The sequence below is a fragment of the Gambusia affinis genome, linkage group LG13 (assembly GCF_019740435.1).
Source record: "Gambusia affinis linkage group LG13, SWU_Gaff_1.0, whole genome shotgun sequence".
NCBI classification, from domain to species: domain Eukaryota; kingdom Metazoa; phylum Chordata; class Actinopteri; order Cyprinodontiformes; family Poeciliidae; genus Gambusia; species Gambusia affinis.
In genome coordinates this window covers 23,544,942-23,570,337 of record NC_057880.1, presented here as the reverse complement: position 1 = coordinate 23,570,337, position 25,396 = coordinate 23,544,942, and the positions used below count along the sequence as shown (strand labels likewise).

General features: G+C 36.4%; 1 protein-coding gene across 2 annotated transcripts in view; it reads left to right on the top strand.

Moving 5' to 3' along the window:
• Positions 1–18,764, top strand: part of LOC122842212 (serine/threonine-protein kinase 32C-like) — a 103,130-nt gene extending 84,366 nt beyond the window's left edge. The window contains exons 9-13 of one of the 2 annotated variants that reach the window (XR_006372517.1): positions 2,815–2,940; positions 4,340–4,468; positions 9,214–9,281; positions 10,748–18,382; positions 18,491–18,764. Coding sequence is in view for 1 of the 2 variants with exons in the window: in XM_044135864.1 (XP_043991799.1) it covers positions 2,815–2,940; positions 4,340–4,468; positions 9,214–9,281; positions 10,748–10,943 (519 nt within the window). In the remaining variant the exon portion in view is untranslated. Of the gene's footprint in view, positions 1–2,814; positions 2,941–4,339; positions 4,469–9,213; positions 9,282–10,747 lie in introns of both variants that reach the window. The other variant, XM_044135864.1, reaches the window with a different exon arrangement.
• Positions 18,765–25,396: the final 6,632 nt, after the last annotated feature.

The window sequence follows — 25,396 nt, the reverse complement described above, 5'->3', positions numbered from 1 at the left end:
TTTGTATGGCAATGCATCTGAAAGTTTTCCTTCAGAGAACATCAGAGGCGCGAATGTTTTCTGACGGAAATTTGAAGGTTTGATCTGTAAATTACGTCATATTCAGATAATAAATCAGTTTCCTGTAGTGATATGAGCTGGTACAGAAACCATGAAGCCATAATTAATTGTACCAATTTTCTATTTTTCCTTCAGTTTTAACATTTAATTCAAAATTAATTTTTGTACTTCAGCTGCATGGAGATAGAGTCACAGTTTTCATCTGCTAAACCCGAGTCTGTGGCTCTCTTAAACAATTTCATTTTGCGTTTTTTTTGTTGTTGTTGTTGTTCTTTCTCTCACAAAATATTGAACTGAAAAGATGTGTTTGCAAATCACAAATTAATCAGTTTAAAGGGAAATTATACCAAACAATAAGTAAAAATGTGCAAATGTATCCTTTAAAAGACACATTCTTATTGTCAATTAGGAAATAAAACTTATTTTTATATTATTAAAACAGGAAATAGTTGGTTTAATGTAGGACTGAAACGATTAATCATGATTAATCAATTATTGAAATAATCATTAACTAATTTTGTAATCGATTAATCATTAACTGGAGCACAAAGACTCAAAAAAAGGTAATTTTGCTGAAAGAACAACACAATCAGAGCACTAAAGAAGCCAAAACTGTACTATATATATATATATATATATATATATATATATATATTTATATATATATATATATATATATATATATATATATATATATGTGCAATAAACAGCTATGCCCTACCAGTAATCCGATACCCTGCAGGAATAATTAGCTGGCCAAAGGAGGAGATACAGGCCACAGATGTTAAGACCGAAACTACTAACAATGCATGGAGGTTCCACCCCAAATCCAGCACCCTGAGACTATACACGAACCTTAAAGAAGGAGGCAGAGGACTAGTGAGTGTGAGAACCACTATCCAAGACAGAGACATCCAAGATCCATAGATACATCAGCGACAAAGCCTCAACAGACAATGTGCTCAGTGAATGTCTCAAACAATGGGGAACAGAAGCTGAGGTGCCGGAGGAACCATCATGGGAGGACAAGCCCCTGCATGGGATGTACCACCGGCAAATAACCAAGTGGCTGACATCAGAAAATCCTACCAATGGCTGGAAAAAGCTGGACTGAAGGACAGCACAGAGGCCCTCATCATGGCCGCCCAGGAACAGGCCCTAAACACCAGAGCAATTGAGGCCCAGATCTACCACACCAGACAAGACCCAAGGTGTAGGTTGTGCAAGGAGGCCCTGAGACAGTCCAACACATAACAGCAGGATGCAAGATACTGAAGGTTTGAATACATGACACACAACCAAGTGGCAGGCATAGTGTACAGAAACATCTGTGCAGAATATGGACTAAGATCAAAGTGGGAAACACCCCGAAGGTAGTGGAGAATGACCGAGCTAAGATCCTGTGGGACTTCCAGATCCAGACAGACAAAATGGTGAGGGCGAACCAACCAGACATAGTCGTGGTGGATAAACAACAGAGGAAAGCCGTTGTGGTGGATGTGGCAATACCAAGTGACTGCAACATCAGGAAAAAGGAGCATGAGAAACTAGAGAAATACCAGGGCCTAAGGGAGGAACTGGAGAGGGCCTGGAAGGTGAAGACCACAGTGGTGCCTGTGGTCATCGGGACCCTCGGGGCAGTCACCCCCAAACTGGAACAGTGGCTACAACAGATCCCAGGAGCAACATCAGACATCTCAGTCCAGAAATGTGCAGTCCTAGGCACAGCCAAGATAAGCTCCCAGGCCTCTGGTAGAGGACCCGAGCTAAGAGGAAGAAGAATCACCACCCGCGGTGGGTGAGAAGGGAATTTTTTTTATATATATATTTGCATTAAGATAAGAAAAACCTCATTGTTTTAAATATGTTCTGCCCAGAACTCAACAAGTGGCAGCTTTGGCCTCACCTGGTTCAAATTGTGTAAAATTCTCCTATTAAAAACATTTTGTTTATCCAATTATTAATCTGTTAATTGAAAAAAAGAATCAATAGATCAGACCTATACTGTCATGATGTTAAATCAAGCAGAAAGGTCTGAGCTTTTCACACGTTGGTTTTTTAGCTGTAGATGCATCTATTACTACAAATGATGAAGGATTGAATAAATGAATGCTGTGTTGTTGAATTTTAGGAAATAAAAAGTTTATTTTCATCTTATTGAATTTCTAATATTGTATAAAAAGGCTTCAGTAGTTGAATTAAAAAACTGCAAAATGTAGAAATATCAGATTAATTGTCAGAATAATTGATAGAATAATCAATTATTAAAATAATTGTTTGGAAAACATATATAGAATATGTAAGTAACTGTTTCATCTGTATGTTTTATTTTTATTCTGCTGCTTTTAAATTACCTGAATTTGGATCACTGAAGTAAGAAAAGCAAAAAATTAAGGAACTTTGAGCAAAGGTAAAGTTTTCCAGGAGTTAATCAATATTTAGTTCATAAATACCAAAGTTACATGTTTTTATAAAGGTAAACAGGGAAGCCATAAAGATTTAGAAACAAACCGTTTCTGTTGAATCCTGAACTGAGAGCTCAGCCACTTCACGTCTTTTCTTTCTTTTTCCATTTTATTTCACACCTGCAAAGTATTTCACCACTCAGAATGAAGTGTCTGGCTGTGATTTGGAGAGAAGTTGTGAAGGTGATATTTGAACTGGCAAGGCGATGTTATTGACGCCATGCGTGTGTGTGTGTGTGTGTGTGTGTGTGTGTGTGTGTGTGTGTGTGTGTGTGTGTGTTCCTTCCAGCTGCTGACTGTGAACCCAGAGCATCGGTTTTCCAGTCTGTCTGATATGCAGACGTCTCCATACCTCGCTGCTGTCAACTGGGACTCTGTGTACGAGAAGAAGATGGAACCTGGATTCGTTCCTAATGTATGAAATGTTTTAAAACAATCAATATATTATCACAGAGACTCAAATTCATGTATCTAAAATTAAAGGTGACCTATTGTGCTTCCGTGAATAGGTTCATTACAAAATTATTCTTAGAAAATTAGATTTTAATCTGGTCCTTTCTGCCTCTTTTGAGATGCTGTCAGAATTTTAGGGCCTCTTGAAAAGCAAAAGTAGAGCCTCCTGCAAAACCAGCAAGAAACCAGGAAGTGGTTTCTTGCTGGAATGTCAACAACAAAACACTTGTCTTTCCCAGCAGCTATTATTCAGTGCTAAAATAGCTGACCAAACTTCCTGGAGTTTTGCATGGGTTGCTAGGAGACCGAGGAGTTCCACTGGGGCTGCTAGGCAACGGGTTCGGCTTGGTGAAAGGCTTTTGGAGCAAGTTATTTTTTCCCAGACACTAAAAAACATTAATTTATTGCTAAACAAAAACAAACAAAAAAAAAAACAATAAAAATGTCTGGTTGTTTTTTTGTTGTTTTTTTTTTTAAACAATTGGGCCGTTTTAAAAACAGCAGAGAAAATACGCTGCAAAAACACAAAAATCTTACCAAGAATTTTTGTCCAGTTTCTCATGCAAGTATCTTAGTCCACTTAAATTATGACAACACAAACTTACAAGTAAATTCTCAGCACTGGCAGATTATTTCACTTATAACATGGGAAAAATGTCTGTTTATAAGTGAAATAATCTGCCAGTGGAGCTGTCACTTTTTCATCCATATTAAGGAATTATTTACTTAAAACAAACTTCTATATCTTGCTGAAAAGTTACCTGTAGGTTGACTTTGTTTTATTTCAAGTTCACTAAGATGTTTGCACAAGAAACTGGACCAAAATTATTTGGTAAGATTTTGTGTATTAGCAAAAGTGTAAAAATATTGATGTGTCACTTGCACAAGAAGCTGGACCAAAAACAATTTCCCTGCAGTGTATGTAAGTTAGCTTAAAATACATTAATCACATGTCTTAAATTTTGTCATAGCAGGACTATTTAATTGCTTGTATGTAGTTTTTAACCCAGGATTTTTTTTATCAGGCTAAAATGTGAGTCACATGCAAACATCTTCTTTAGCTAGCTGCTATTCAGGCTTTGCTAGCTGGCTAGCTAGCTTTTTTGCATCTATCATTTGTAACTTCTAATGCTAACCCGTACAATTCTACTTGCATTCTGTGCTTAAAAACTTGTGAATATGATATAAAATAAGTAAATTTTTTTTCTTTTTCGTTCATAATAGTCTTAAAAAGTGTTAAATTAGAGCGTGTAAGGACTGAGCAGTTATTGTAAACTCCATGTCTGCTTCCTGTGCAGATCTGTGTCTGCAGTTCCTCCTGGTGTCTCTCTAATTATGTGGCGTTCGTCTCCCTCCCACAGAAAGGTCGGCTCCACTGCGACCCCACCTTTGAGCTGGAGGAGATGATCCTGGAGTCGCGACCCCTCCACAAGAAGAAGAAGAGGCTGGCAAAGAACCGCTCTCGAGACAACAGCAAGGATTCACAGTCTGTGAGTCAGTCAGTCAGTCAGTCCTGCACACACAAACGATCAAAGACAATTCTTTACTAATTTTAACTCAAACATTTCTGCTATGATTTTAAAATTATGAAAGTCGTGAGCGAATGTGTGCATCAAAGCTTGTTTTTACTCCAGATATTTTCAGTCTCATGGTAACTGAGAAAAAGAGATTTGGTTCACATTAAAAACTAATATGGCTGAAATGAAGTTCATTTTGTACAATCTAATGATAAAGTCTAATTTGAATAAGGTCCAGTAATATACTTTTCTCTTTTCTTTGTATCCAAATTACAATACAATCAGATCCTTTTAAAATATTAATGTTTTTCATCCATCCAGAGTCTATTTCTGGTCATGCTTGCAGGGTCACAGCAGTCTGGTGAATCAATTTATTCCGGTTTTAATTTAAAACATGTTTCAACTGCATCCACAAAATAAGACAGAAAGCAACAAGGCAGCAGTTTTACTGTTAGCAACACATTTTCTAGAATAGAGACTAGAACTATATATTTAATTAGAGATGCACTGATCTGATATTAATATCAGTATCGGTCCGGATATTGATAAAAATTCAAGGATCTGTGACAATATGTCCGATTCAGATCTATTTGGTTTAATTCCATGCTTTGAAGGTTTGTTTCAGTTTATTTTTTAAATGTTTTCAACCAATTGTTTTTGTCAGTTTCAGTTTCTTTATTAGTTATTTTACACTCCTAATCGCACTGACTGAACAAATTAAAGTTGTTTAAATGTTTGACCAAATTTGTAAAACTATTGTTGTATTTAATTGTGCTGGACTGGAACAAAGTTATAAAATAAATTAGTAATTCAGTACATTTAAGTCTGCATTTCAAAGAAAAACATTTCGAGTCAATTCAGAACAGTTCTTCTATATTGTATTGTACGATACCTCAAATGTCTGTATCAGTATCAGAAGTGAAAAATGTTGATTGTGGCACCTATATATTGAATGTAAACAAATTGAGAACCAGATTAATGGAACAAAAAGCAAAAAGTCTCTTTAAAGAGAAAGGAACAAACGTGCTTTAAAGACCATTTAGGTTAAAATCGACTCACATTAACGCCTTTTATGTTTAAGGATTATGACTCATTGTGATTGTTCAGTCTAATCCACGTGTCAAACTTGAGGCCCGGGGGCCAAATCCGGCCCGTCATAGTTTTTTATGAGGCTCTCTAGATGTTAGTGGATAACAGTGAGCTTACATATTATTTTATCAGTCAAATCAAAGCAGTTTTTTATCTACTTTCTGCCAGATTGCACCAGTTAGACCCTCCAGTTTCTTGCAAATTTTTGTAGATATTCACGCGAAATCAACAAATTCCTGCACTTTTTTTGCGCTAATGCATAATTGTGAGTTTATTCTTTAGGTTTAAGCGATGCTAGCTTTTTTACTTGTACTAAACAGCTGTAATTTATGTCAAATTATAGTCCATGATCCAAATGATGAGGAATAATTTACCGTCATCACAAATGTTTGTAAATTAATACCACAAACGTTTGATTTTTATTGCAAATAATAAGAAAACCAATTGCAAGACCCTGGAGGGACTGATCAGTGTGAAAAGATGGTCAATATAATTTTATTTTAAGAACTTAATAATGCTTTAAAAGTTTGTTCAGGGGTTTTATCAACACATTCTGCCCCTTTAAGAGCGTCCCTGATCTTGATTTGGCCCAAAATGAAAATGGGATTGTCGGCGGTGGTCTGATCTTTCATTAGAGAGGATGTTTGAGATGATCCTCTGTAAATGTTTTTACCTCAGGAATAACTGCAGCACATTCTGTTACGTAGGAGGATTTGGGAGCTGTGAGGATGAAGACAGGATTCAAGATGTTACTGCATCTGTTGTCATTCCTTTTCATCTTAAAACAAATCCTGCATTTTTAGCCTCATGCTGTCTTTTTACAGTAAGAAACACTTTTTGTTGTTAAAACTGATCAGATTTTGTGTTTTGTTGCATATTTTTGCATAATTTTCAATTTTTGAATGACTTTTGTATGTAGGGGATCAATAACTGCTGCAGGAGTCGTGCTGAAATGAATAGTGTACTCCAAGAATCTGTGCTTGGCTGGGATAATAATAATGCAGCTCAGGTCTCCTGTAAGGCACTTCCTGTCAAAACTGCATATTTTTAGTTTGGCGAAGAGCCAAGCTCCGTTTTTTTCCCTCAGCCGATATGAATTGCTTCTATTCTCTGCTCTGCAAACAAAATGAATAAAAGAGCGCTCCAGTAGAGAGCATGAAGAGATACTTATTGTTGAAGTGCATAACCTGCTGACACTGTGCAGCTTTCTGCATGACTGACCCGTTTTTAATCTGGATTTATACGTTCAATTTCAAAAGCATGCGTGATTCAGTGCAGCTTCAGTTCATTTTCACGTCAGATGTCTTCTCGAGACATTTTACCAAACAAATAGATCCGTTTCAGTTTTGTTTCACATCAAACCAATCTAATTATTTCCAGTAAAGAGGAGCACTGTAAAAAATATATCTGTATATTTAACAGTAATAAACAGTAAAATTGTGACAGAGAAAATCTGTAAACTAAAAAACTATTTAAAACTGTTGATCTGATGCAAGGTTGCAACAGATAAATTAATCGGTGAAAACAACAGTTTTTACATTTTATATTTGTACAAGTTTTATGGGGTTTTTATTCTGATATTAGAAAAAAAATCATAATTATTTTGGATAAGATAAAATATTTTCTTTTTTAGTAAAACATTACAGTATGACACAGATAATCTGTGAAAAAAATGAGCTCCTCTGCATCTTCCCAGTGCTCCCTCACAGTGAGTACAGTAATTTACAGTAAATACAGTAATTTACGGTAAAATATTGGCATAAATATGGTTTACAGTAAATACAATAATTTACGGTAAAATACTGACATAAATACGGTAAAATGTAAATTTATACCATAAAATTCTGGCTGTACTTTTTGTACCGTATTTATTTGGTAAAATTCTGGCAAACACAGCTCCTGGTATTTTACCGTAAATTAGTGACGTTTTTTTTTTACAGTACAGTGCTAACTAAAAATAACCAATCAGAGCCAAGAGGAGGGCCGTAACGCTGTCAATCACTCTCCATGTGGCACTGCTCATTCCCTTTTACCCAACTTGCTCTTGGCTTCGTTGCAGTTAGCGTAGCCTGTCATGAATGCTAAAGCTAGTAGCCACCTCTAACTGGAGATAAAGGGTTTTCCTGTAACAGTAAGTTGTTTCTCCTCCATTAGCACATTTAGCAGCGAGTACATGAGCTTGATTGGCAGCGCTAAGACCCTCCTCCTGGCTCTGATTGGCTGTTTTTGGTAAATTTGTTCAGATCTCACAGATTATCTGTGTCACAACATGGAGACAGTTTCATATGTAAATATTTTTTTATAAAAGTTACATGTTTATATACATTATTCATACAGTTTTGTTTTATTTACTGCTCTGGATATATTGTTCTTTCAGCAAATAGAGTCTGTATGCTCCCGTTGATGATTAATTGATCACTAAATTAGTTGCCAATTATTCCAGTAATCGATTAGTCATGATTAATCTGATTTCCATTTTAGCCCAGACAAGTGCAGTGTTAGCTCAGTGATGAATTAGCATAAAGTTTATGACTAGCATCACTATACGATACAATATTCCATGTTTTGCGGCTGAAGTCATTATTCCATATTTCAGCTTGTAGCAAAACAGAAAAATAAATCAGATTTGACTCAACGCTGTTTTGTTTCACTGGCAAACCATAAATCAGAATAAATAAACACATTTTCATTCTGCTTAGTTATTCTCCATAATGAGCCTGATTGTGATATTTAATTAAGCATTCACAGGTGTTAACTTTTGTGTGTGCTTTTCTCATTTTCAGTTTGATTTCCCCCATTAACCGTCAGCCAGAACTGTTTGAATCCGAAGCCATTGTTGGACTGTTTTCTAAAAGATTAATCAGTTAATTGAAAAATTTTTCAGCTTATTCTGCAACAATGGGAATAGCCGGCGCCGATGGCATTTACTCCTCTAACATTTAGCGATCATTATAAGATTATTGCTGTAAGATGTTCTCCTAATTAAAAGGATTACACTGGAATATTAAGTTCCAGATGGATAACAGTGACAAATCTGCGGTGGAGACTGAATTCAGGAGGATCTGTGGGTTTATTCGCTGTAAACGGTTCATCCTAAGACCCGTCCTGTGATGTTTTTTAACCACAGACCAGAGGTTTCCTCTCTGTATCAAAGAATCAGCCTGTTCTCATCAAACAGCCCCCATGACTGTGTTATTACCGTCAGTGTGTGTGGGTGTGTGTGTGGCGGTTCACTTGTTATCAGGTCTGATCAGTATGTACAACAGCAGCCTTATGGGAGTTGTGTTGTGTGTGTGTGTGTGTGTGTGTCTGTGTGTGTGCGCGCTCATGCTGCATTATTACTAAGATTATTAAATTATGAAGCCTTTCCGTGCCGTTGTCATGGCCCCGGGCGCTTTCGGAAATATGAGCTTCTATTTTTGTCCCAAGCCAAACATCCAATCTGAGGATGGCTCGCAAACAAATTCATGAGTCGTCCTAAAAGCAACCGCGAAGATTGAAAATGACGAAATGCCGCGTCAATAGAAGGGAAGCCGACCGATTCAGGGTTTTCTGAAGCAACTGAAAAGGTTAGCGAGCGTTGATTCATGAAGTTGAAGACTTTGTGTCCTCTGTGTGTCCGCCTGCAGGAGAACGACTACCTACAGGAGTGCCTTGATGTGGTGCAGCAAGAGTTCATGATCTTCAACCGCGAGAGGTAAGAGGAAGAAAACGCAGCTGGAAGTCAAAAACAGAGGATGCAAATGGCCCATTTTTACCGTCTACAACGACTCTTAGTTAAAAAAATAGAAAAAACTAACAAATGTTTTAAACAAATGTAATTTTGAAATTTTTTCCTTCAATATTTCTGTTGAATTTCCACAAAAAATGTAACTAAAAGTACCAGTAATATCCTTTCATATGTTTTTCCTTGCTGGACGATATGGCTGGAAAACATATTATGATATAAACGTTTTATATCAGTAGATATTGATAATTATTGATTTGTGTGTTGTTGTTGTTTTGTTTTGTTTTTTTGCTTTAAATATCTGAAATACAGAAACAAAGCCAGAACCTCTCCTATTTTATTTAGAGTTGTTACTTCACACTGTTATTTCTGAGAAGTTTTTGAAAGTTTTCACTTTTAAAACTCAGAAATTTCCAATGTCTTCTTTTCAAGTAAATTCTCAAATTTCTAAACTCAGAAATTTCCTTTTTGTTCTGGAAAATTTCAGGTTTTTAGTCGGCGGAATATGTTAGAGTAAATTTCCCCCAAAAAAACAATTTTCCCACAAATATTCAACTTTTGAAACTCAAAAATTTTCCAGTTTTCTTTCATAAAATTTCTGAAATTCAAAAAAAATTCTAGCAAATTTTCAGATTTCCACACTCAAATTTTCTTGTTTTTCTATAAAATTTCAAAGATCTTTTGCCAACAGCCATTGCTGGAAAAAAGGAAGAGCAAATTTTCACCTAAAAACTTTTCTAGGAAAAATAAAGTAATTGTAACAATTTTAGGAAAAAGTTCAGGTTTTTTTCCTAAACCTTCTGAAATTAATCTACAATTTTCTGAGTTTTTTCTAGCAAATTTTCAGCTTTTCAACGTCAGAAACTTCCTTGTTTTTTCTTGCAAATTTCTGAGCTGAATCTAGACATTTACTCTTCCTTTTTTCTATCTACTGAAAGCCGTAATACGCCACAGTAGAATCTCATGTGAATAATTTTTTGACACACTCCTATCTGCTAGCCAGCCTTGATTTAAAACTGTGCTGCAAAGCTTTCCTGCAGAATATGCACAGTTAATTATGAGTAAAAGTGGCATAAATTATAGTAAGGTATTCCTCTTTGCAAGGTGCAAGGAAGGATATTGGTTCTGTTCTGCACTCAATTATTGCCTCATTTATTATTGACCAAGTCCTGCCACCTCAGTCCTACTGAACTCCCTCTCTGTGCAAGTGTCTTATTATGTCCTATTGCTCTAATTAATGACAATCTACTGGTATTTATAATGAATCTAGAATTATGCGCAGCAGTGAAGAGCCCTACACGGTCTGATTCAGTCAAGTCCTGTAATTACACTCCACTCTCATTACTGTGGTTTCTGTTTTTTTGCCGCCGCATGCAGCAGAGTGATTAGCACGGGGAGAAACACTAATACCAGTTATTTATTTTTCTACCTGTGAGATTGAAAAGGCGCCAGGAGGAGGGCCAGGAGGAGGGCCAGGAGGAGGCCGGGGCCGACGATGCCAGCGCTGACAGGGACGACGAGGCGGAAACTGGGGTCGCCGAAGACATCGCGCAGGATCCGGACCCAGAGCCGGAGTCCTCCTCCAAACTGAGCATGTGCGGCTCCGTGTGCTCGTCCCCCGGCAGCTGCTAGCCCTCACAGCGACGGATCTGTCTGTGCCGTGCCAATAGATCCCCCCCTTCACCTCTCTCCTCTGTCGCCGAGGAAACGCACATGGAAGAGAGGGCCGGGGGGAGGGGGATGACCCAAAATGGCTGCCCCAGTGTTCTGTCTCTTTTACTTTCCGTAGCATCTTTCTGGTAAGGCATGAATGAAGCAGATCCCCAGAGACTCTCTGTGCTCATAGAGTAAGCTCTAACTTCTATGCAATGTAACATTATAGCATGATAAATAAGGTTTTCACTCACTGGGAGGTGTTGATCGTAACCACGGTGACAGCGGCCCACAGCTTCAAGCTGCAGTATGTAACTTTTATTTAAAAATAATATGTTCTTATATATTTCTTAAAACTGTCGCCATGTTGTAATATGAGACAGATAATGTGTGAAAACATCAATCTCCTCCACCTCTTCCTTGAGCTACTAATGCCTTCTGAAAAGATGCACAAAAACAACCAATCAGAGCCAGAAGGTGGGTCTTAATGGTGTGAATCAAGCTCATGTACTCGCTGCTAAATGTAAAAATGGTGGAGAAGCAACTTACCTATACAGGAAAGCCATTTCCTGTATAACTTTCACCAGTAGCTAAGCTAACTAACCTGAACATTCACTACATTCTCTGCTAGCTGTCGTGCCGCACAAGAGTATGGTTGACAGCGCCAAGACCCGCCTCCTGGCTCTGATTGGTTGTTTCCAGGGTTATGATAGTTTTTGGTTGAGTTTTATTTTGTTGTGACCTTTTGTTTGTCTAACTCAGTTAGTCGTAAATAGTTTTCAGAGCATGTTTGCTAGTTATTATTAGTTAAATATTAGTTTTAGTTTAGTTTTTATTAGTTGTAAATTTTTGCCATTAACTGGTTAATTCAAAAAGGTAAAATTAATATATTGTGATTATGTAGACATTGATTAGATAATGAATGTTTAACAGAAGATAAAAAAAAATTTTTTTAATATATAAAATTATTAACTATTGCTGTCGTCATTATGCAAAAATAACATAATCTGCTGACAGCTGATGTAAACGGCTTGAGTGGGAGAAAACAAATCCATCTGTATGAAATTCTAATAAATAAGTTTATAAAGAAGAAAACAAAGTATGTTGTATCTACAATTTCAGTATGTTTACATTAGCTTTACAAATGCACGACGTTAGTTTAATTTTTCCTCATTAATTACTGTTTTTATTTATTTTAGTTAGCAAAAAATATTTTCTCAATTTCAGTTTGTTGTTTTGCTACTATTATAACCTTGGTTAGCACTGGGAGAAAGCTGATTTTTTCACAGATTAGCTGTTTCATATTATAGTGGTGATGGTTTAAATAAATATGTCAAACAGAAGTTGGGTTGCTTGGTTTGGTTGAGGCTCCTCTCGTTCTTCTCAAAGTCTCTGTGCCAAATCCGATCGGGACGACTCTGAAGCCACTCGGTTTGTTGTCGTCTGTGTTTCCGCTTCGCTCTCAGCCTCTCGTACGATCATGGTGGGGAGAGAGAACGCCTCCTTTCAGCTCCACGACTATTTATTTTACTATTCAACAGTCCCACATTGGGGCGAATGTTTTCCATCTCCCTTGCCTTAGAATAAATAACCTCAGATTGAAGGAAATTGCCTTAAAACCCTTCGTAGGTCAATGGGCACGAATCCAAGATTATTTCTGATACTTTTCCATCCTGGCATTGTGTTAAAAAGTATCTAAATGCCCCAGAGAAGCAAAATGGATGCTCAATTTTCTGAAAATAAACAGAAGCAGTTAGGGTGTATTTACTTTTCCCACATACAACTCTTACTTTTTGGCCTTTGACCCTTTTTTTAAGACTTGAGATGAGATTAAAATATAATCGTGGGGTCTAGTAAAGACAAGATTATACATATTATGTCCTGATTCCTAAAATTAAAAGTGGGTGTTCTCTCTTTTTTTTTACCATGATTATGTGTTTAATTCAAAAACACTAAATCTTACCAAATATCTTTTTTTTGTCTAGTTTCTTGTGAAAATATCTTAGGTCTGTGTTATTCCAAGTGAGCTAACTTTTAGTAAGATTTAGGAGCTTGTTTTAAATAAATGATTAATACTCATATTGATGAAAAAGTACTAGTTCAACTGGCAGATTACTTCAGTAGTAGTAGTGTGTGTCCATTGACCATATTAATTTGAGACTGAAAAATAAATTTGCTAAATGAAACACAGAATTTTCAGGAAAAACAAAATAAATTTTCAATAAAAAGTCTTGATTTATTTATTTTGCTAAACTTTTTTTCTGGTGTAAACCACAAAGAAGAAGACAAACAGGACGTGGCAGCAAGTTTTTTAATAACTCATTGCATGAACAAACTAATTTACACGTCATTTTAATTGTTTTTCTTATTTAACAGAAACATTAAATTGTGAAATTTTAGGTTTTTGTGAAATTAGTGGAATATTGTCAAAGTTTTGCTGATATTTATAATGTAAATGCAGTATAACAAGAAACTAATACCTTTTGTTATAAGTGAAATAATCTGGCAGTGGAACTAGAACTGGGTTGCTAGGTGACGGGCTGGGCTGGGCTGGGCTGGGCTGGCGTTGCTAGGTGACGGGCTGGGCTGGCGTTGCTAGGCAACTAGAATTTGCCCTTTTTCATCAGCATTAAGGAATAATTTCCTTAAAATAAGCTCCTAAATTTTGCTGAAAAGTTACTTGTCAGATAGTTTTGTCTTATTCAAAGTGCCCTTAGATATTTAAACTAGAAACTAGAAAAAACTATTATAATATTTGGTGTTTTTGCAGTGCTAAGTTGCCCGAATTCGGGGCTAAAGTGTTGGATTTTCAGTTGCCGCAGCTTCCTGAGTCACAGTTTCCAGTAAGTGTTGGTTGGTTTCATGTTCTTAAACCTATTTAAAGTTGTGCCTGTCTATGATAATCAGTATCTGTTAATATTGTTGCACCCACAGATGCATTATAAGATATTAGTCTGGTTTTTCCTCTCTAAGTGTGAACCAAGTTCGTTTGAAGCCTTTTTTTTAAGATATTAAGGTAACTTAATTCACGGAAAATCAGTACTAATGACTGGAAAAAGGCCAGAATAAGCTCTAAGGATAGATTACAGCATTGTCAGCCTTTAAGAATCTATTTCAAAGCTGCTTTACTAGACATCATCCTATTAAGTGCTCAGTTAGGACAAAGATCATCTCCCATAGGGCTTAGTTTGGGGCCTAAACGTGTAGCTGTTGGTTCTTCAGACTGTAGATGAGCTCTCACAGCGATGCTCGCACATTTAAGGTGGTCGTGTAGCAAAGAACTACCTTAAATTAACCCCCTGGGCCTGATCATGAAAAAAAAGCAGTGTAAATAGCATGTAGTGTAGTTAATTAAACTCTCCACAGTTTTATGTGGGACTGCTAACTCTACGTGTAAACTGAGGGAAGAGCTTAGTGAAGCCCCGCCTCCTCCTAGCGCTTCACTCCGCTCTTCTCTCCAAGTGTGCAGGCACAACTTGTAGGCAAAATATGCCAAAGCTTTTCTACCATTTGCATAACCATTTCTAAGGAACTTTAAATGTCTGAATGTATGTTGTATTTTCTTTTTTTGTAGAACCCAAGGTTTGCTCTGTTTAATAGTGAAAATTGTCATTGTTTGTTTGACAGTAATGTGGTTATTTTAGGTGGAGTGGTGTTTTGAATTTCTGGTGAAACAGCTTGCAATTTATGGTGTCTTGGGGATAGAAAAGAAGATTGATGCCATTTTTATGTCTGTGTGGAAAACTCTTACACTGCAAATCTAAATCTTACCAAGTATTTTTGGTTTAGTTTGTAGTGGAAACATCTTAGCACACTTGAAATTAGACAAAACCAGTTTACAAATAATTTTTCAGCAACTCTAAATTATTGTTTAGCGTCAATAATTTCTTGAAATTGTTGAAAGATACTAGTTCCATTGGCAGATTATTTTACTTACAACATGGGGAAAATGTCTTGTTATAAGTGAAATAATTTCCCAATAAAACTGGTACATTTTCAGGAATTATTGGCTTAAAACAAGTTCTCATATCTTGCTGAAAGGTTGCATGTAAGTAAGTTTTGTCTTATTTAAGATATTTCCACTATAAATTAACCAAAAATACTTGCTTTTTAATGTTGTTAAAAAATGTTGCTTTTTAAACGTATGCCCCAACTTTTAATCCTGCAGATGTTACTGATTAAATCAGTCGTCCTGATCAACATTTATTAGTTAACAGGTCCCTTCAGTGTTTAAATTAAGGTAAATTTGACTCCAAAATTATTCATACCAAAAGTTTATTTCTTATAGAAGATAAGATGGACATCGCAGAAAATTATTATACAAAGTAACAGGAGCATCAATTGAAAATAAAACTAAAACCTCAAGATGTTTAAATAATTTTGAGCTTCACCAATGTAACTGGCAAATAATGCTAACATTCGTTAGCATATTAGCATATTTTTCCAAATTACTTCCGGAACACAGTTCAGTTGGGTTTGGCTTTATTTCCAGATCTTGATTTTGACTTGAGAGGATTCTGAAACCCATGTTCTGATCAGAACCCAGCCACCCCTTACTGAGACAACCCAGCGATTCAGATTTTTTCTTTCTTTCACAGGATGTCCGCGCATCCTTAAAAAGTCTTAAATTTGTGTATCTAAAATTAAAGCCTTAAAATATCTTGATCTTCAATACATTAATCACAGGTCTTAAATTGTGTTTTGTGACTCAGTGGGGTTGAGTATACCGCTAACTGGCTGCTAATACACCCTTGCTAGCTAGCTAGCTTTATTGCATCAATCTTAGGCAGATTTATCTGCGGTTGACAGGATGACATTTTGTCTTCGCCACTTCTAATGCTACATTCATTAAAAAGATTAAAAGGAAAGGTAATTAATTTCTTCAAGTCGAGTAAGAATCTGGCTGTAGCTACATTTCCATTGACCATATAATTCCAAAAATTGGAATTATGAAAATAAATTAGCTTAATGGAAACACACCAGAGTCTACAATCTCATGACTTTTGATAAAACATTTTTGCACTGGGTCAAGGTGGGTTTTTTGTGTTAAAATTTGTTTATTTCACAAAACTACAATGGAAAGACTTTTTTCACATCACAACCGGATGTTACTACTGGCAAAAAACACTAACAAGATGACAGGAGAGGACGATGGCGCAACATGTTTTTTAATGACGTATCACATGAACAAACTTATTCACATGTAATTTTAATTGTGTTTCTTATTTAATGGAAACACAGCAATTGCAAATTCACGTCTTTTTGGCATTAGTGGAATATTGACAAAGTTTTGCGAACATTTGTAGTGGAAATGGAGTTAGTATCTCATAGTCAATCTCACAAAAAGTAGCATTTACTTGACATATATTTCTTTTGTATATTTCTGGTGTTAAATTTTGTCCATGATGGTCTTTAAAAGTCTTAAATTTAAGTTGGGAAAACCCTGTTTCATCCTTTTCATCACGCTGCCTTTTAAAGATTGACCCTCAGCATCTTCAGCTGTAGAGTTGTTGCACAGACATGAGACTGGTGTGAATCTTCTCAAATCATTCCCAGAATGAGGCAAATATCTCCCAAAATCTGTAATTACTCCCTTTATCCCCACATGACGCCTAGATTTAGGAGCTTTGTTAAAGGGATATAAAAAGGCATCCTCAAAGTCTCCCTGTGATGACCTGAATAGTGGTTTTGAACCCTGTTTTGTTTATTTTTTTGCTGTGGTTTGTTCAGTTTTTGCATGTAACTTTACAACATAAGCCTGATTTAGCCAAAGCCTGGAGCTTGAGCCTGACCGGCTGATCTTATGCATGCAGAAGCTTTTCCTCATACCTCGCCGCTCACCCCATTACTGACTGAGTGTACCTGGATTGCGAGGCAGTGAGTTTTGTGAACCCATGCGTTGTATAAAAACGATATAATCCTGGTGTTACGTAGACAGCATGTTACCTTAGATGATATGGAGAACGTCTCGGCATCCTCTTGGTGGCCTTGGTTTTTGTTGTTCAGGGATGCAGCTAGGGCTGGGCGATGACTCGATTTTATCCAATTTTTGGTTTATGAAGATTTAATTTTTGGAAAATCTGAAAAAAAAACATTTCTCCAAAGTTCAGAGGGATGTCACCACACCAAAGCGGCCATCTTGTTTGACAAACAAGATGAATTCAGTTCATTTTTACAACAAAATGTAAGACTCAGACTACGATTTAGATTTTTTTTTATGAAAATAAAGTCAAAAAGTTACAAAAATAAAGTCAAAACAATACGAGAATATTACATAAGCATATAAAATAAATGAGTTGTAATATTAGGAAAATGAAGTAGTACATTTATGAGAACACAAAAATGACAAAATGTTAATTATACAAGCTTTTTTCTCATTAAAATGACTTTTTCCTCATAGTTTTAATTTGTTCTTTAGTAAAAATGCATCTTTATTTTGCTCATATTCTAACATTGTTCTCGTATTTATATAGAAATTTTCCTAGCCTGTCTCTAATACTCTATTGTACCACATGCAAAGGGATAATTTACATAAAAGGCACTTTTTGAAAAAAATTTCTGTCATTTGTAAAACTCAAGGCCTTAAAATGTCTTAAATTCATTCAAATACATCTAACTTGGTCTTAAATACATTGATTGCAGATCTTTAATTTTGTCCGAGCTGGACTACTTAATGTAGTATTTTCTAAGAATGTTTGAGGTTTTTTTTCTTCCCTCTGGGCTTTTACTCAAAAGTTTGAGTAAGACACAGACATCTTTATTGCGACACAAAGCACTTGAGGCTACTGCTAGCTAGCTAGCTGTTAATATAGCCTTGCCAGCTAGCTACCTAGCTTTACTGCAGGTCATTACTGCATCCATCATTGCAGTTGGCAGGATAATGTTCATCGTTGCTCACATCTGTGGCCAACCTGTAAGATGTTTTGTGCATTAAAACTATTTTAAAAACAGTAAAGTCAAGTAAAATTCTGATGACATCTCATAGTCAGCTAGACAAGGAGTGCCATTTCTTCCTCAATAGTTTCCATTTTTACTAATATGTACATAAAATATGTAATTTTTGTTGGACATCTCTGTTTAAATTTCATTCCTAATGATCTTTAAAGTCTTAAATTTGAAGATACCTTGTTGTAGTTTCTTTTTGAGGAAAAAAAAAATCGAATATGGTATGAAATAAATCTGACATTTTATTTTTAATCCAAATCGCCCAGGCCTAGATGCATGTGAGCGACACGATGTCCGCCGTTGTGAGCGTGATGATCTGTTTTATTTGTGCAGCAATGCAATGACTACCTGGAATTGCTCCCTGATCTATATGAAGAATTTGCTCCTTCTTTTATAGTGATTCATGAAAAGTTCTGGTTTGTGGAGAAGAAGGTTCTCAGACTTTGTTCCATCAGATTCAACATATTCCTGAGGTGTCGATGTAATCATCTGTTAATCATTTGTAAATGAACTTATTCTGATATTTGCGTACATTTCTAACTGGTCGTGTGTTTCTTTGTTTATGTTCTGGCTGCGTTTAGCACCAAATCTCTTAATTCAAACATTTTTCTGTGATGTTGTCGGGACATCCTGGTCTGTGCTCCGTCTTTGCCCTGTGGATTCAGTCTGAAACTCGGTGGAAGACCCATACCTCTTCTCCCCTCACGTAACGTTCTCGTACTTCAGGATTTCTACTGTCAATTGGGTGGAAAAAAGAAAATAAAGTCTTGTTCCTTTAACAACTAAAAACTGCTCTGTGTTCAAAAACATGATGCTGCTTTGATTGCTTTGATAAAGAAATAAATCTTCCAATGATTCAGTGTCCGTGTGTCACTATTTCTGGATTTATTGGGTGAGAACTTTCCTCTCTAAATAGCAGTGTACACGCGCTTTGCCAAAACCGACTGCAGGAAGACGAATCTAGGACTGAATCGGTGACTTGGGGGAAAAGATGAGGCTGTCTCAGGATTACAGAGTAAATAATGCAGAGAATGTTGCTTATCTTCTGCAAAATACAGTCCTTTCTCTAAAGATGCTCAGTCAGACACAGTGGATATCATTTTTCCACCTTTATTGTAACATATTGGCGAGGAAAAGCACAGATTAAAAAATAACCTGGTTGCATAATGAGTGTGCACGCCATTGAGCTAATGCTAATTTTTTTTATTCAATTCCACCTGCTGTCAGTTAATCTGATTAACCTGAAATAAACTTCAGCTGTTCCAGAAGGATTTTCTGGCATTTAATTTGTTTGACTAAAATCGCAGTTTGATTAACAGAATGCATCAGTCAAATTTATATGACCATCACATGGTGAAGACAGTCAGTTATAATTAAAGAGAGTATGGAAGAAGAAGAATTTTAGACAAATTCTCAAAAATTTATGAAAAGACAAGACATAACTGCAACTTTAAAAAAAAATTGGTTAATTTAATACATGTAACCAAAGTAAGTTTGCCAAACTTACTTTATTTAAATCTGTTTAATTTGACAACTTAATAAACTTACTATTTTATTTGGATCAACTTAACATGATTACTCCACAAATTGAATTAGGTCCCCTTTGAACAGCCAACGGTGTTCAAAGTGGGACCCGGGGGTCATTTGTGGCCCCTGGAGGGATTTTGTGTGGCCTGTCGCCATGGATATGCAATTCAATTCTTACAAAGAACAATTGGGTAATTTGCTTAAATAAAATAGTTTTTGCTTAGTTTATTGTTGAGTTGGCAAAAGCAAAAAAGAAAAAGAAAAAAATCACATTATATTTACTGATTTTAGTTTGTAAAAATTATACATTCTTTCCCTCAATAATACTTTTGAACATAGATGTTTTCACAATCTGATAGACTTAAAATATTTCTGCAAGGTAGAGAGAGCAAATATTTCCAAGTCAAGATTTGGGATCCTGACCGAATCCTGTGAAATATGACTGAATGCTGAAATTTAATTATATATAATTATATTAATTCAAGTTGCTGTACACCTTGGCAATTGGATTATTGCAGCTTTCAAAGTTTTCCATCTTTACCTTTTTAGGTGAATTGCATAAGATCTGTTTCTGTTTTACATTAAAGGGGATTTTTGTTTCTTAAAAGAGATATCGATTTAAGTTTTTATGTCACAAAAATGTTATTCACTCACTAGCTACTCAGGTTGTCTGAAGGTTGTTACCCAGCTGATCATTATGAGGAAAAACATAATGAACAATTTGATTCATAACCACAAAAACACAAGAATAAAGAAATGAACCAGCATTTTAATAAACAGCTGCATCTACACTCCAAAAACAAAATTGTACCAAGTATTTTTGTCTAGGTTCTGAAGTTCAATCAATCAGGTTTATTTTTGTAACATATTTCATGAACATGGCAGTTCAAAGTGCATGAAAAATGAACAATAAACAAACATAAACGCATCATGTGGCCAACAGTTGTGAAAACTGAAACAGTCATTAAATTTAGTCAAATGCTGACATTAAAATCATCAGTACACATCATATGTGTTGGTTAACGTTTCATTTGTTGTTATTCAAAAGAAACCCAGGTGGGTTTTAGACTTAAAGGAACTCAGTGTTTCAGCTGTTTTGCAGTTTAATGGAAGTTCTAGATCAAAGGTGCATAGAAGCTGAATGCTGCTTCTATATGTTTGTTTGTGGTGGAAACGTTCTTGAAATTACACAAAGCTAATTTAAAAGTTGCTTTTCAGCAAGATGTTTTTGTTTTAGGTCAATAAATCTTGAAAATAGATTTCAAAATGTATTCGCAGATTTTTTTTTATTTATAGCATAATTTTTTTTACTTTAAGTGAACAAAATATGTCAGTGGATCTAGTACTTTTTTTATCTATGTTGAATTAAAACAATCTCCTATATCTTGCTGAAAAGTTACTTTGAAGTTACTTTTGTGACATCAAGTGTACTAAGATATTTGCACCAGTAGCTAGACAAAAATTCTTGGTAAGATTTTGTGTTTTTGCAGTGCGTATTATTTTTCTCTGGATAAAACATGAAGACTTGAAACTTTTGCGCAGAATTGTCTATGTAGAGACTTCGCGTCATCGTGACGTGGGGTTTATTCTCCATTCACGACTGGCGCCTTTGGGCTGGATCCTCCAGAATATCCACAGCTGTCTTTCCAGATGTGTCCAGCAGAGGGCGCCACTGCGGCGCTTCGATGGCCTCCATTAGAGAGGCCAGCTCTCCCTCCAACTTCATGACTGTGTTCTCCACCCTCTGCAGGAACAGAAGGCATATCTTATGAGTGTGGCTGACAAGTGAATAATACATGATTATGCTCTACTATAGATAATTGAAACGTCACTCATGAATAATGCAAAGAGACCTAAAAAAGGGAAAGCATTGTGATCTGTCTGTTTTCCTAAGAAGGTGGTGAGTCAGCTTTCTAGATAGACTGAAAACTGGTGTAATCAAAAAAATATGTTGGATTCCTCTACTGTTGGCTAAAGGTGATGTTATTTTAGGGTGTAGCACCTTCTCCACCGCGTCCAGCCGGTTGTGAAGGTTGGTGTGTTCCCGACAGATGCTTGACTGCGCCGCCCGAGGTCGCCGGTCGGACTCCAGTCCTGCAAACATTCCTGAGACGTTTACAAAAGGACTGCGATTAAAAGAAAACTTGCAACTGGTTTGGAGTCATTGTGGATTTTCGTAGGGTCAACATTAATACGAGTTAACTGGTTGCTTACGTCCCCCGCACCACCAGGGGGACCCCAAGAGCACCAAGCTACAAATTAAAACATAAATATATACTCAAAATTATATTAAATAATACAAACTAAATAATATTACACATGGAAAAACAATTTATTACCTTTATACACAAATCATGGTTTGTTGATTTCTGCTGCCTTTGTAGGGGGAATTTACTATTAAACTTGTCAACTTGTTTACCATAAAATTTGTGTTAATCAGTTGGTGTTCCTTTTAAACAGTTAAATAATAACAGACTTAAAGTCACGACAAAAACACAAAATCTTAAACTGTAATTTTGTTTCTAGTGCAAATATCTCAGTATTGAAGTAAGACAAAACTAACTTGCAATTAAATTTTCAACAAGACTTAGAAGTTATTATTTAGGGTCAATAATTTCTTAATATTTATGAAAATGTTTGTTCCAATGGCAGATTATTTGACGTATAAAGTAGAAAATGTCATGTTGTAAGTGAAAAGATTTGTCGATGGAACAAAATATTTTTTCAGCAATGTTAAGGAATTATTCATCTAACAAGCTCCTATTGACCTTTAGCACGTGACGTCACGACACCCAGAACTCCGCCCACTCCAGCACGACGGAGGCCAAAACAACCAATGTTTCCTTTAAAGCAGGGGTGTCAAAGTCAAATGGACGGACTGATCAAATGTTCATTGAAATTTTTAGTGAACCTAATTGAACCTACTGAAAACCTAACAAATATATTCCAATATGATCAGATAAGTAAAGCAATATTTTCTTATGGCTCTGTCAGTAATCTTTAATTTTCAACAGACACAACTGAAATATTTTTAAAATATAATTGGATTGAAATACAATAAAATAAAGTGCAAAAATCTATTAATCAAAAACAACACTTTCATCAAGGAGAAGTAATATGCAGTGAAAACAAATATTAAACTTGAACTTTTAAACTTGAACTGAGTAAAAACTCTAAATATAAACTCTAAACCTTGTTTGAAACCCCCGGTTCTCAGTGTCCACCTTCCTTTTTGCCATTTTTGATGGGTATCTGAAAGTTAATTTTACAGTTATGCTGACGACTGCTGTGCTAATAACCCTTCTAGACCGGACGTGTCGCCGGCGACACATCTAAATTTGCAGTACCTTAATTCCGCCACACGTAGCGCTAAGTGGAAAAATTCCAACGGTTTCTGAAAGGGGAGATCCAGCAAAGTATCTCAGTTATCGGTAAGACAAAAGCTGCAGCTGCAGAGTGTAATTAATCCGGGGAGCACTTCGTTTAATAGGGTATATTTCGGCAATAACTTGGTGGATATTGAAAGTTCCGGTTGTTATGGATACATGGGTAAGTACATCATCTCACAGAACATTTAAAGAACTACTTACAGTTCAAATAAGGAAGATATTTTTTTTCAGACGGGGTGCGGCTTGCTGCGGTCTGCGGGCCGGTTCTAATAATAAATCAAGATCATCCCAGGGGCCGTAAAAAATCTTCTCGCGGGCCGGATGTGGCCCGCGGGCCTTGACTCTGACATATGTGCTTTAAAGCCTGTCTAAAAACATCTGTAATCTAATATCGCTTTCATTTAGTTGATTTCCCTTTAAAAAATGGTCACAGGGCGCTGCGCGGTCAGCTGCACAAACAGACAAGAATAGAAACCAAACTTATTTTATTTTAGAAATTTTAATGAGGAAAGATGTGGTGATAGATATTGCAGCGAACACTTTTTACAAGTTAAGATGATTTACTTTAATATACTTTATAAGTAAATATAATTAGAAAATATCAAATATAGCATTATGGAGAAGGTAGGTGTCTAATCATCAGTAACCATGGAGACAGTGCCGCACTGTCATGTAGCCTAGCATGTACGGAAAAAACTGGTTAGCATCTTATCTTTTGTACGTTTTTAAACCTGCTCCGCTGTGAAGGGAAACTCTATTTATGACACAGTGACATAAATCATGTGGTGTGAATTCAGACAGAGTCTGTAATTTAATCAAAACATCAGGAAGGAGGAGGTATGGGTCGGTTTCTGAGCTAGCTGCTTCCAGCTTATGTAAATACCACTGTCTGTGAGCCCCACCAGATGTGTTACATTCACAGACAAATTAGCTTGACAGGAGCAAGTAGAAGCCGTGAATAAACTGGCAAAAACAATTTCAGTCGCTCTGTTCAATAGTACCGTCTCTCACCTCCATCACGGCGCCTCGAATGATTAAGTGATGTAGTTGCAAAGGGTCAATATCTTGGTGAAAAGTTACTTGTAAGTTAGTTTTTCTTATTTCAAGTGTACTAAGATATTTGCACCAGAAACCAGCCCAAAATACTTGGTAAGGTTTTGGTTTTGTTTTTTTGCAGTGTGTCCTCAAATCCTCGCCTTAAACTTTTTTCAGCCTCCGCAGTGTGAAGTGTGATCTCTCTCCTGCAGGGTGCGGAGGGCTTCATGCATTGTTCCTGCTGTTTCCTCCTCTCTGCTCTGCTCCCAATTATCCAGTTCGCTTTGAAGCCAAGATGCTAGAGGAAGTCTGCATTCATTCACAGGAAATCGCTTCTGTTTTCCAACATCTTCGACTGAAATGTGAAACCGCAGGTGAACATTTTAAACATCTGAACTTCACCTTCTGCTGCAGCCGTTGCTCTCACTGATGAGAATCTCAGGGTGTCTGACGGCACCGACGTGCTGCAGAGCGTTGTCGGTACCAGGTTGGGTTTTCACGGACAGGCTGCTGTTTCAAGCTTCATTCAGCATCTTGTTAACCCAGTAAAAGGCCTTTTTGTGTAGCTTAAAGCTGACTTTTTCCACAACAAATCAAGAAAATCCTGTCCGTTGAATATCATGATGCTACAGTGATATTTCCTGTAGTGTAGGGCAAAATTCAGATGTGTTTTTAAGGTTTCTTCCTGAAAGTAAGCTGCCCTTTTTTAGCCTAAATGTGGCTGAGGATTTTTGCTACATCACACAGATTCCAGTAACCAGATCTGTTACAACCTTTCTTAAACATAAAATAGGTTCAACACTCTCCTGGTTGGCTGCTTTAATGCTTTCATGCGTAATTTAATAAAAAAGAAAACCCAAATAATGACTCTTCTCTCTTTTTTTATTTTTTTAATTTATTATTCAACAGCAGTTAAAGCAGAAAGATCTGGTTGTCATGGATACAAATGAACGTCTTTTAGGGACAAAAAGCTGTGAGCTGATTCTTCTCCTTGGGAAAAATGCAGCAAAAGTGTTGCGTTTTATGACTTAAACTGTTCTTGAAGAAAAAAAAAACAGCTGTAAAAAACACTCTGAGATTATTCTGTATCACACTTATAATAGGAGAAAATCCTACAGCCTGCCAGGACTAAGGACAGAGTCATCTTTCTACGGCTGTTTTCACACCTCCTAGTCTGGTAGATTTGATTCGATTGAGGAATAAAATTGCAACATTTGTTACATTTTCAGCTGGTGCGGTAACCAAAACCTTTGAAACATCTATTTCCCTCCTCGCCTGTGGTGGCGCTGCAACAAGAACTACTGAAGGAAACAACATGAAAACCTCTGAAGACACTGAGCGCAACTTCCTTCTTCATGAAATGTAAATAAAGATGGAGTAGTGTCAGATTTTGGCGGATTTCTCTGCTAGCGATAGATTCAACCATTTGTTTTTGATTGTATTTACCCAGAAGGCCCTTCTGAGTTGTGTTGTAGTCTACTTCCTGCTTTTGGAGCGATCTCTGGTCCGCTCGCCGTTTACATGTGTGTTCGAACC